We start from the raw sequence: 12,000 nt of genomic DNA on the forward strand, positions 1-12,000 counted from the left end.
AGAACTACACATGTGCACTGGTTTGTGTGTGGAGGGGGGGGGGGGGGGGGGGTTTGCAGGCCTGTGTGAAACTGAAGAGTAAGCAGCAAAGGGGATAATGGCAGGAGGGGAAAGGGACTAGCAAAAGTTGAGACCAGGGGAATTACAGGAACAAACATCTTTTAGGGAGAGTCCCCACTCATGCAATTTATAAAAGCTTATGTTGATGGGAACAATCCAGATGATACAGACTGTGAAGCAAAGTCAAGCATGCTGTTGTGCAGTATGCTCGGCAATTGGTTGGTCTCTGGCAGACCACATATGGGGGAAAGGGGGCTGGGGTAGGTAGGTATCTGGAGAGACAAAGTGAGGGACTTCTGTTTCTATACAAAATGGAGAGTTTAAATTCAGTCTGTAAAGACCTGCGAGATTCTCGGCATATTTGGAAAGAGACTGATAACCATTGCAGATAAGATACCCACGTGTGGCTCGGCTATGTGGGAAGGACTTCTTGGTGTGGCTTGAGTGGCAACTGTAAAAATGGAGGTATTGTTTATGCTTGGTGGTTTTGATATGGGTGACGGTGCTGATGGAGGCATCTGTAATGTGGATGCTGACAACAAGCAAGGCAGGTTGTTGCACTGAGGATGAGCAGGTGAAGAGCATGGGGGATATGGTGCTGTAGTTGAGGAGGAACGTGGATGGGGTGTCCTCCCAGTGCCAACATTACCCTAAGGCACAAGAACAATTGTACTGGCTTGCTCTGGTGAGCACTTACAGCTGATACTGAACAATGACTAAAAATCAACCTGATCACAACACTACCACTTTCACCCATGCAATACATTAAAGTTGCTTTACTGCAAGAAAATGTTTGCTTACTGTTACACTAGGTGGATCTACAGGACTCTAAAACCTTTCTACCCATCCATGTCTCAGCAAATCAACTGAGTGACGTTAATATTGATAACAGCAATAATGTCTACTGGATGCAGTTCAATGTAGTGACATTTAACAACATACACAGTTCCAAATTGTAACTTTTCCCTTTACTTATAATGTTGCTATTTTTTGCTAATGGCATTTCTACAGTAAGAATGTTATGCCAATTTCAACTTTCAACACAGGAATTCATGCATAAAGGTTGCCAAAATTCGAGCACAGTGACAAGCACGTAGCACTAATTTGATGAAACCTGAGGTCCACACCCAACAACTGGACACAGAATGGATATCTTTCACTTCCAATAAATTAAAATCAGCCTACATACATTCCAACAGTTAACACTGTGGTCTGCTCTGCATTTGTGTTTTAGTTTATACAGCATATGAAATTCACTTTCAACATAAAAAGACTGTGTGGATCAGCAGTCAACAATGAGAAAAACATTTTTGTTTCAAACAATTTTATATTTCAGCAGTCAATACGTACAGTATAATACTGGAATACATGAGATATGAATGTTTTGGTAAAAAGTCTTTGTACAAATGTTCAATACAAACATATCCAAAAATCACAATTATTCTTGAACACGAATGGTACTGCACAAAACAGATCATGTACAATGAGATGGCAGTGCCAGTGGCTGCAATAAGGCTCATAAGGAGATTGAGCACCATATTTTTTGCTGTATCACTAGCAAAGTACAGCACAGCACATTTATCTAGGTAAAACAACAGCTCTTATTTTGATGGAAATATAAACAAATGAGATTGCATCCTCTTATAAAAAGATGTGGTATTTGATGTTTTCTTCTGAAATAATTAACTTGTTGGTCTTTCCACTCTCCGTTCACAGAAATGGTTGCAGTGAAATGACATTTTCTACATGTTGCAATTCATATATCAGTCTTTAAAAAATAAATCTCTGTGGAAACTGTTCATAAAATTTGTAACTGACAAACAATAACTAGTCCCTACTACAAAGGTAATCCATTCACAATATATGTTATAGCTTTACGTGACTGAAGAGCACTTGACTGGAATGACAATATTCTTAATTTATTAATAACATTCATGGTGATCCATACTCAATAAAAATGAGAATAAATACATGCTTAAAAACAATAATAAATAAAAATTTTAAAAATGAGTGTGCTGCAAAATCATGACATAAGATTAATCTTTGGTATATGTAAGAATATCACTAAAGAACGTTACATAAAATCAATATATTCTAAAAAGTTACTATCATTTCAAATCATAACAAAAATCATAGTTTGGTGGGTCAGCAGGTATTGGAGGAGGATCCTGTGGAATGTCAATCCCTTCTGCATCCAAGAGTCGCAGTTTTATGTCCATTGATAGGAGTGTTTCCAAATCACTTACTGTTTCCTTACTTGTCATTTTACTTCCTAAAAAAGAATGTGCATGTGCATCAACATTTCTGTCACACCAGTACGAAAACACTATCATAACAGAAAAAACTGTAAAAACTCACCTAAAAGTGCATTGATTCCATCAGTCCAGTAATCAAATACTTGCTCATCAGGCGCAACAAAATCTAGTGACGACAGTTCCACTGAGTCTAAAGTAAGTGAAAACGCCAACTGATGTGTCGTCTTCCGACTCCTGCATTAAGACAGTAGTATTAAAATCTAGATTCCATTGTACATTTGAGAGAGAGAGAGAGAGAGAGAGAGAGAGAGAGAGAGAGAATGGAAAATCCAGGATGGAATGTAAAAATACCAGAGAAGGAAAGTTGCTACTCACCATATAGCGGAGATGCTGAGTCGCGACTGGCATAACAAAAAGGTACACACACACACACACACACACACACACGCACTCGCGCCCACACACACACACACACCTGAAACCACACTTCTCTTTCAAAAGAACACAAAGGTATTGTATGAGGTTCATAATTGTTATATTCAGCTGTACTGTTAATTCACACCTTGACATAATGTGTGTAGTAAAATGAGATACACGTACATTAACAGTACAGCTGGCAATGTGGTTTCAGCTCTCTGAGATTGCAGATGTGTGTGCAAGTTGCGTTTACGCATGTGTGTGTGTGTGTGTGTGTGTGTGTGTGTGTGTGTGTGTGTACTGTTGACAGAGGCCTTAATGGCTGAAAGCTTTAATTGTGTGAATCTTTTTGGTGTGCCTATTGCGACTCAGCATCTCCGCTATATGGTCAGTAGCAACTTTCCTTCTCTGTTATATGTATATACGGAAACTCATATTATTCCACATCATTCAGATATTTTGAATATCTGATTATTATCATGCTTTTAACCATATAAGAAACAAGGAATGAGTGTAAAACATTAGTGTTAGCTGCATTCCTTCTGTCATCAACTCTCACAGCACCAGTTTTCCTTCAGTTGTTCCTTTTCTTGCTATAATCACTTGTATCACATTTTCTTACACAAATTATGAAGCTCATGCAATACCTTTGTGTTCTTTTGAAAGAGACTGAGAATTCAAAACGAAAAATAACAAACCATTTCACTGAAATAATTGTTTCAGACAGCATTTCAAAGGAACACTCACCGTATCAGAATGAAGTTATGAGATAATCCTTAATGACTGCTTACACATTAAACAGGAACAATGGAGCTATGACTGCAATGAGTACTACTATCTAATTCAAAACACTCAATGATTTGAGTGTGAATAATGAAATAGTACTATACTTTTACAAAGACACTGTGGAAATCATCATAAATAAAAATGTCCTGGTAGTGCAGGCTCATTTAGAACACCATAGTTTTATTTTTGTAACTAGTTACATGTGACACTGAATAGATACATATCTAGGTGTAAAAATGCATCTCAAAATGATTTCATTAGACTGCAATATTATGATAATAGAATGCAGAATACCTGGTATAAATATAAACAAACATACGTGAAATGTGGCTTCCAATAAAACATAAAATCATTTGATTTCTCTCAAAATATGTTCCCTGAATCTATGGTAAACCCCTGTACAGCCATCTTTTACTTTGCGTGGAACTCCATAACCTCTCTCTGCTTCTTGTCCTATTATGGCTGGTTAAAAGATAGACACAGAGAAGTCTGAAGCTTTAATTAGTCGCCATCCCAAAACAACTAGCTGTGGTGTCCCTTGAATAATAATTCAAAATCCAGCAAATATCTGTCGTATATGTGTCACCCACATACCATCCTTATTATCTGAATTGTGCAACAGTAGAGCAAAACACTGCAAACACTGTGAACCTATATGGTACAAAAACTATCAACCTTGAAAAAAGCCACAAATGACAGGATAAATTAGATCAACTCTAATGTTAAGGACAAAAGCATACTGCTTTTTCAAGAATTATTGTTGTTGTGGTCTTCAGTCCTGAGACTGGTTTGATGTTTTCGAGAATATACTTTGTTAATTATTCCAAAAGGTATGTTGGAATTCTCATTTTTGGATCAAACTTTATGTATCCCAGATATCTCAGCAATTTATAGATCGTGCTGGTTGATGAAGAATGGATGGATAGTTAGAAATTGCACACATGGTCATGTTAATTTTGAAAACATTTTTAATCTCTGTGCATACAATTATCATTCACTTTCCATTGACAGTCCGTATTAGCACATGAATGGACTCCAGATGGCCTATGAAGGTGCAAGTAATGGTTTTATGACTCTTCTAGGACCAGCTGACAGTTTCTGAAAGAGGTTGCAAAATGTCACCAGGTAAACTACGAGATTTCAACAGAAAACGTCAACTGTAAATCCAGTGAGCATCAAGTACTATTTCTCCTGAATTTTCAAGGAAGAACATTAAAGTGACAAACACCTTTAATTGACTGAATCATACAAGTCTCAAAAATGCGCAATCATCAAAGAGAACATCTCTCTTGTTGTCACTAAAATTTCCAAATTAAAAAGATTAATTATACAGACTGTTCACAATATTTCACTCAGTACTTAACTGATCTGTGAGCAATACGAATATATCACTCTGTGACATCCTCATGCCTAGTAAACAATCAATCTATGAATCTTCTCAATCTCCTCTCTCTAGCTTACCTGGTAATCATTCCAAACAGATCTATAATACCTGAGAATCAGTAAAGCAAGTGTTTTGTAAGCACCTTCATGGATGAATTAAATTTCATTAGGATTCTTCTAGTAAGTCACAGAATGGCATCTCCTTTTCCATCAACTATTTTATGTGGTTATTCCATCTTAAACTTTCCTGACATACACCTCTAGAAACAGTTTTGCCAGATTCTAGTGACTGTCCACCAGCTGTGTAATCAGTATCAATATTTTCTGCCTACATGTGTGTAATACACAACATCTCTTTATGCTGAGAGTCAACTGTCAAGTCCTTCACCAAGGGTTATCCCTCTTTAGATCTTCCAGCAATACACTATCATTTTCTGGCACTTGTGACATCCCTATATACAACAGACTCATCCACATCCCATCTGACAGTTTCTCCCTGTTAAGAACATGATGTGTCCTATTTACTAGAAAGCATCCAATACTATCAATAAAAGTGATTCAACATTTGTTAAGTACATATTTTATTTCCCAGGTGACAGTGCAGATTTTTAGAGACAATGAACGAAACATCAGCCAACCACAAACTACTGACCTCTGTATTGTGAATAAAATGAGAAGCTGAGTTTCATTAGATCAATTAAGTAAACAATTCTTCTAGATATTTACACTGTCTCTAATGACTATACTTGAAAGTGGGAAAGCTTCTCTGCTCCAGGTATTTATTTAAACTTCTGCTAGAAGAGGAACAAATCTTTCCCATAATCTATATAAAATGGTGCAGGTATACCATGATGTTCAGGCATTTTTCCTCTTCTGAGCAATTTAAGTTGATTCTCTTTTCCACTGCTACTTATGCTAATATTTGTCGTTACTGCATTGATGTGTTCGATGAAATGAGGACCAATAGTCCAACATCCATCACAAAAATAATTTCAGATGACTTGAGCCAGTGCTTCAGGTTCTTATTTTTGTGCCATTGTAATCAGCAAGCAACTGTACAGTAGACTCAGGATTCATTTACTCACTAGGTTTTTTTTCTGATCAGTAGCTACAATTTTACTTTTGAATTCACTGAATGCTTCTCATATTACTCTCCTTAAGCTCATTTTACCTTTGTTCAGATTTTGCTGGGGTGATAAAATTCTCTCTGCTTTTGTTGAAACTTTCTAGGATCGATATTTAACCATAGTATGTCTTTCTCATTCCTCACAATGTTGCTTGGCAACTAGAGTAAACTGTATCATACACGTGAATTTTATCTGTTGATACTTCTCTCCTGCCCCAGAAATGAAAGTCTGTCAACAGCTCAGGTAAATGGCAATTTGTTTCTTGTCCCATTTCCTCATCATACTTTCCTTAACATTCTAAAAACAAAGATGATGTAAATAACCAAACAAAAGCGTTGGTATGTTGATAGACACACAAATAAACACAAACACTCACAAAATTCAAGCTTTCGCAACCCACGGTTGCTTCATCAGGAAAGAGGGAAGAGGGAAGGAGAGGGAAAGACAAAAGGATGTGGGTTTTAAGGGAGAGGGTAAGGAGTCATTCCAATCCCAGAAGCGGAAAGACTTACCTTAGGGAGAAAAAAGGGCAGGTATACACTCGCACACATACGCATATCCATCCGCACATATACAGACACAAGCAGACATTTGTAAAGGCAAAGAGTTTGGGCAGAGATGTCAGTCGAGGTGGAAGTACAGAGGCAAAGATGATGTTGAATGACAGGTGAGGTATGAGTGGCGACAACTAGAAATTAGCGGAGGTTGAGGCCTGGTGGGTAACGGGAAGAGAGGATATACTGAAGGGCAAGTTCCCATCTCCGGAGTTCTGATAGGTTGGTGTTAGTGGGAAGTATCCAGATAACCCAGACGGTGTAACACTGTGCCAAGACGAGCTGGTCGTGCACCAAGGCATGTTTAGCCACAGGGTGATCCTCATTACCAACAAACACTGTCTGCCTGTGTCCATTCACGCGAATGGACAGTTTGTTGCTGGTCATTCCCACATAGAAAGCTTTACAGTGTAGGCAGGTCAGTTGGTAAATCACGTGGGTGCTTTAACACGTGGCTCCGCCTTTGATCGTGTACACCTTCCGGGTTACAGGACTGGAGTAGGTGGTGGTGGGAGGGTGCATGGGACTGGTTTTACACCGGGGGCAGTTACAAGGGTAGGAGCTAGAGGGTAGGGAAGGTGGTTTGGGGATTTCATAGGGATGAACCAAGAGGTTATGAAGGTTAGGTGGACGGCGGAAAGACACACTTGGTGGAGTGGGGAGGATTTCATGAAGGATGGATCTCATTTCAGGGCAGGATTTGAGGAAGTCGTATCCCTGCTGGAGAGCCAAATTCAGAGTCTGATCCAGTCCCGGAAAGTATCCTGTCACAAGTGGGGCACTTTTGGGGTTCTTCTGTGGGAGGTTCTGGGTTTGAGGGGATGAGGAAGTGGCTCTGGTTATTTGCTTCTGCACCAGGTCGGGGGGGGGGGGGGGGGTAGTTGTGGGATGCGAAAGCTGTTTTCAGGTTGTTGGTGTAACGGTTCAGGGATTCCGGACTGGAGCAGATTCGTTTGCCATGAAGACCTAGGCTGTAGCGAAGGGACCATTTGATATGGAATGGGTGGCAGCTGTCATAATGGAGGTACTGTTGCTTGTTGGTGGGTTTGATGTGGACGGATGTGTGAAGCTGGCCATTGGACAGATGGAGGTCAACGTCAAGGAAAGTGGCATGGGATTTGTAGTAGGACCTGGTGAATCTGATGGAACCAAAGGAGTTGAGGTTGGAGAGGAAATTCTGAAGTTCTTCTTCACTGTGAGTCTATATCATGAAGATGTCATCAATAAATCTGTACCAAACTTTGGGTTGGCAGGCCTGGGTAACCAAGAAGGCTTCCTCTAAGCGACCCATAAATAGGTTGGCATACAAGGGGGCCATCCTGTTACCCATGGCTGTTCCCTTTAATTGTTGGTATGTCTGGCCTTCGAAAGTGAAGAAGTTGTGAGTCAGGATGAAGCTGGCTAAGGTAATGAGGAAAGAGGTTTTAGGTAGGGTGGCAGGTGATTGGCGTGAAAGGAAGTGCTCCATCGCAGCGAGGCCCTGGACGTGTGGAATATTTGTGTATAAGGAAGTGGCCTCAATGATTACAAGGATGGTTTCCGGGGGTAAGAGATTGAGTAAGGATTCCAGGCGTTCGAGAAAGTGGTTGGTGTCTTTGATGAAGGATGGGAGACTGCATGTAATGGGTTGAAGGTGTTGATCTACGTAGGCAGAGATACGTTCTGTGGGGGCTTGGTAACCAGCTACAATGGGGCGGCCAGGATGATTGGGTTTGTGAATTTTAGGAAGTAGGTAGAAGGTAGGAGTGCAGGGTGTCGGTGGGGTCAGGAGGTTGATGGTGTCAGGTGAAAGGTTTTGTTGGGGGCCTAAGGTTCTGAGGATTCCTTGAAGCTCCGCCTAGACATCAAGAATGGGATTACCTTGGCAAACTTTGTATGTAGTGTTGTCTGAAAGGTGACGCAGTCCCTCAGCCACATACTCCCGACAATCAAGTACCACAGTCGTGGAACCCTTGTCCGCCGGAAGAATGACAATGGATCGGTCAGCCTTCAGATCACGGATAGCCTGGGCTTCATCAGTGGTGATGTTGGGAGTAGGATTAAGGTTTTTCAAGAAGGATTGAGAGGCAAGGCTGGAAGTGAGAAATTCCTGAAAGGTTTGGAGAGGGTGATTTTGAGGAAGAGGAGGTGGGTCCCACTGTGACGGAGGACGGAACTGTTCCAGGCAGGGTTCAATTTGGATAGTGTCTTGGGGAGTTGGATCATTAGGAGTAGGATTAGGATTATTTTTCTTCGTGGAAAAGTGATATTTCCAGCAGAGAGTACGAGTGTAGGACAGTAAATCTTTGACGAGGGCTGTTTGGTTGAATCTGGGAGTAGGGCTGAAGGTGAGGCCTTTGGATAGGACAGAGGTTTCGGATTGGGAGAGAGGTTTGGAGGAAAGATTAACTACCGAATTAGGGTGTTGTGGTTCCAGATTGTGTTGATTAGAATTTTGAGGTGGTCTACCATGTTATCAATCTTTGATGCTTATCTTACTGAAATTATTTCTCAGTCTGTAATAACCTCACTGGATATGACTGAGTGCTTTACAGTAACAAATGCCCTACCAGAACTAGTATCTGAGGTACCCTTATCACGTATATAGTCCAGTTACAATTCAAGATTTTGCTGCCAGTTACTTCTATTTTAGTAGTCCTGTGTGGACATTATCATTAATAATAGATACTAATGCTGGGACATTACTATGGGCACTTCTGCAGTTAACTGACATTTTCTCTTTCAGATCTGCACGGATGAATGTTCTCCTCCATTTAAAAATTTGCATATGCATACTTCATGTACTCTCTCATACAAGTAAACACTTCCTGTCTGTTGTGCAAGCTAAATCTACACACTCTGATCAATCTGGACACTTATTAGTGGGCATCATTATGGTGTGTGTCCACTCTTCATCTTTATGGGAGCTTGAACTCTGCTGACAACACTTTCAATGACTCCAAATGTTTGTGGAGGAATGGCAGCCCATTCTTTCTCAGAATCCAAAACCAGAAAAGGTAGTGATGTTCAACAGCAAGGGTCGAAGTTGGACAGCCAGGGTCTAGAAAGATGTCGATCCCATCAGTGATTCACTGGGTTCAGATCGGAACTCTGGACAGGCCAGCGCATTTCAGAAAAATTATTGTCCATACTCCACTGTGTCACAGAATCTGCTTTATGACAGGGCGCACTGTCCTGCTGATACGAATAATCGTCATCTCCAAACTGTTCCTCTACTGTACGTAGTACACAATGCTGTAAAATGTATTTCTATCCTTCTGCATTTAGCATTTTCTTATGCACAATAAGGGGACAAACCCTAACCATGAAAAACACCCTCATACCATAGCAAAACATTCTCTGTATTTCAACTGTTGGCAATACATATGATGGTAGGTAACTTTTGTCAGGCATTTGCCACACCCAAACCCTTTCATTGGACTGCCACAGGGTACAGCTGGACTCATCACTCCGGATCACTCATTTGCAGTCATTTACACTGCCTCACTTGTCACTTAGCACTGACTACAGAGCTCAGCTACTGTACCCCATTCTATTTAACTCCCTATGCACAGTCATTCTGCTAGCTCGATTGCTGGTAGACCTTTGGAACTGATGAGTGATTCCTTCTGCGGATTTCATCAGACTTTTTACAACCACCCTCCACGATGCTCAGTGGTCCCTGTCTGTCAGTAACAGAGGTCTGCCCAGTCTTGGTTTAGCTGTGGTTGCTCCTTTGTATTTCCACTTCACAATCACATCACCAACAATCGACTCGGGCAGGTTTAGAAGGGTTGAAATGTTCCTGATGGATTTGTTACTCAAGTGACACCCAATGACTAGTCCATGTTGGAAGTCACTGAGCACTCCTGACAGAACCATACTGCTGTTACTGCTTCTTTACTGAAACGCGATACTCCCCGCCTCCTTTTATATTGATAGGTCCACCTCCCATGACATCTAGTGGTAAATTCTGCATTACAGAGGTGTCTGGATACTTTTGATCAGATAGTGTATTTACATGAACTCTACAATTCTCCATCCAATAGCAGAGGTCAAGAAACTAATCAAAGATAATCACAAACTCTAGGAAGGAAAGTTATGTTTTAAAGTCACTTCAATGATAATGTCATTAGAGTTGGAGTATAAGCACAGAGAAGGTATATATGGAACAAGAAAATGGCCTTGGCCTTTTCAAATCAATCATCTTGTCATTTGCCTTACCTGATTCTGGCAAACCATGAAAAATATATATCTAGTTGCATTACTGGGATTTGAATCCTACTCTGTGCTCCTCCTGACTTCACGTCTAATGCTTCAATCACAGCATCATTTCAATTAGTGTGTGGACAAATCAAAATACAATTTCAACCATGTGTAGCTAGATAACAGATGGACTGAACTCATACGAGATGGAAGTAGCTGCATATACAGAAATAAAAGGAAGACAAATCTTACAATTTTGAAAGCAGGATAGTCTTCCATCACTGAAAAGAAACACCAGAAGAGAGCAATATATTTCAGGAATGAACACAGAAAGGAAACCCTGACATCCCTCCAAGTGCTTTTTCTTCCCCTTTACCGTACTTCACTCAATGCTTCTTGTGCGTCCAGCCACACGAAATCATAGAAATTACTTAATAACATTGTGCTGACATTGGAAGGTATCCTGACATACTGAAAGATGTCGCCTGCATTTGGGAGTTATTGGTCAAATGTTTGAATGGATCAAAAACAACACACAACACATTTTTGTCCAAATTTTCATAGCCAAACAAAGAGTGGGAAATGGACAAATGGAGTATCAAAGTAATCATCGTGATGTCTATTTTTGCATTAAGACATTTAATTGCTTGAAAATAATCACGGTAACTAAGAAAAGTTTGATTTGAGGGAAAATTAAAATATTTAATACATGGCTGCTCCTAGCTATGTAAATGAAGTGTTAAAAAGGCCTACCTATTTTGTACATTTAAATGTTACATTGGTGTAGGAATTGTGAAATTACTTCTTTCCTGTTAAAAATAAATAAATAAAAATATAAAATTGATACATACTGATATTTAAATATATTAAATTTCATTCTTTCTAAACAAAACTTGAAAATTAAAAAAAAAAAAAAATGAAAACAGAACTGTCCAAAATTTTGTGAAATGATTTGTCTAAAAGTAAGGAATAAAAAATGTATTAGCGAAAAAAAGAAAAAATCTTTGTTTATTTTCACATATTTATTTATTTATTTATTTATTTATTTATTTTTATTTATTTATTTATTTCTTGTTCCGTAGATCCAGTTAGTGAGTCAATCACAAGGATATGGAACGTGTCAAATTGTACAGGTTTCAATTTAAACTTACAATAAATACAAGGGCAATTCAATGGCAAATTGTACATAGTTTAAGTAAGACATACTATAAATACAGTAACAGATACAATGTC

At 39.5% G+C, this 12,000-nt stretch overlaps 1 protein-coding gene across 1 annotated transcript in view; it reads right to left on the reverse strand.

Annotated features, from left to right (window-relative positions):
• Window positions 1–1,400: 1,400 nt before the first annotated feature.
• Window positions 1,401–12,000, reverse strand: part of LOC126195823 (engulfment and cell motility protein 1) — a 52,850-nt gene continuing 42,250 nt past the window's right edge. The window contains exons 6-7 of the mRNA XM_049934466.1: window positions 2,419–2,549; window positions 1,401–2,332 (exon numbers count right to left, since the gene is read on the reverse strand). Coding sequence (XP_049790423.1) covers window positions 2,169–2,332; window positions 2,419–2,549 — 295 coding nt within the window. The 3' untranslated portion in view covers window positions 1,401–2,168. The remainder of the gene's footprint in view (window positions 2,333–2,418; window positions 2,550–12,000) is intronic.

Source organism: Schistocerca nitens, chromosome 7 (assembly GCF_023898315.1).
Source record: "Schistocerca nitens isolate TAMUIC-IGC-003100 chromosome 7, iqSchNite1.1, whole genome shotgun sequence".
Classification (NCBI taxonomy): Eukaryota; Metazoa; Arthropoda; class Insecta; order Orthoptera; family Acrididae; genus Schistocerca; species Schistocerca nitens.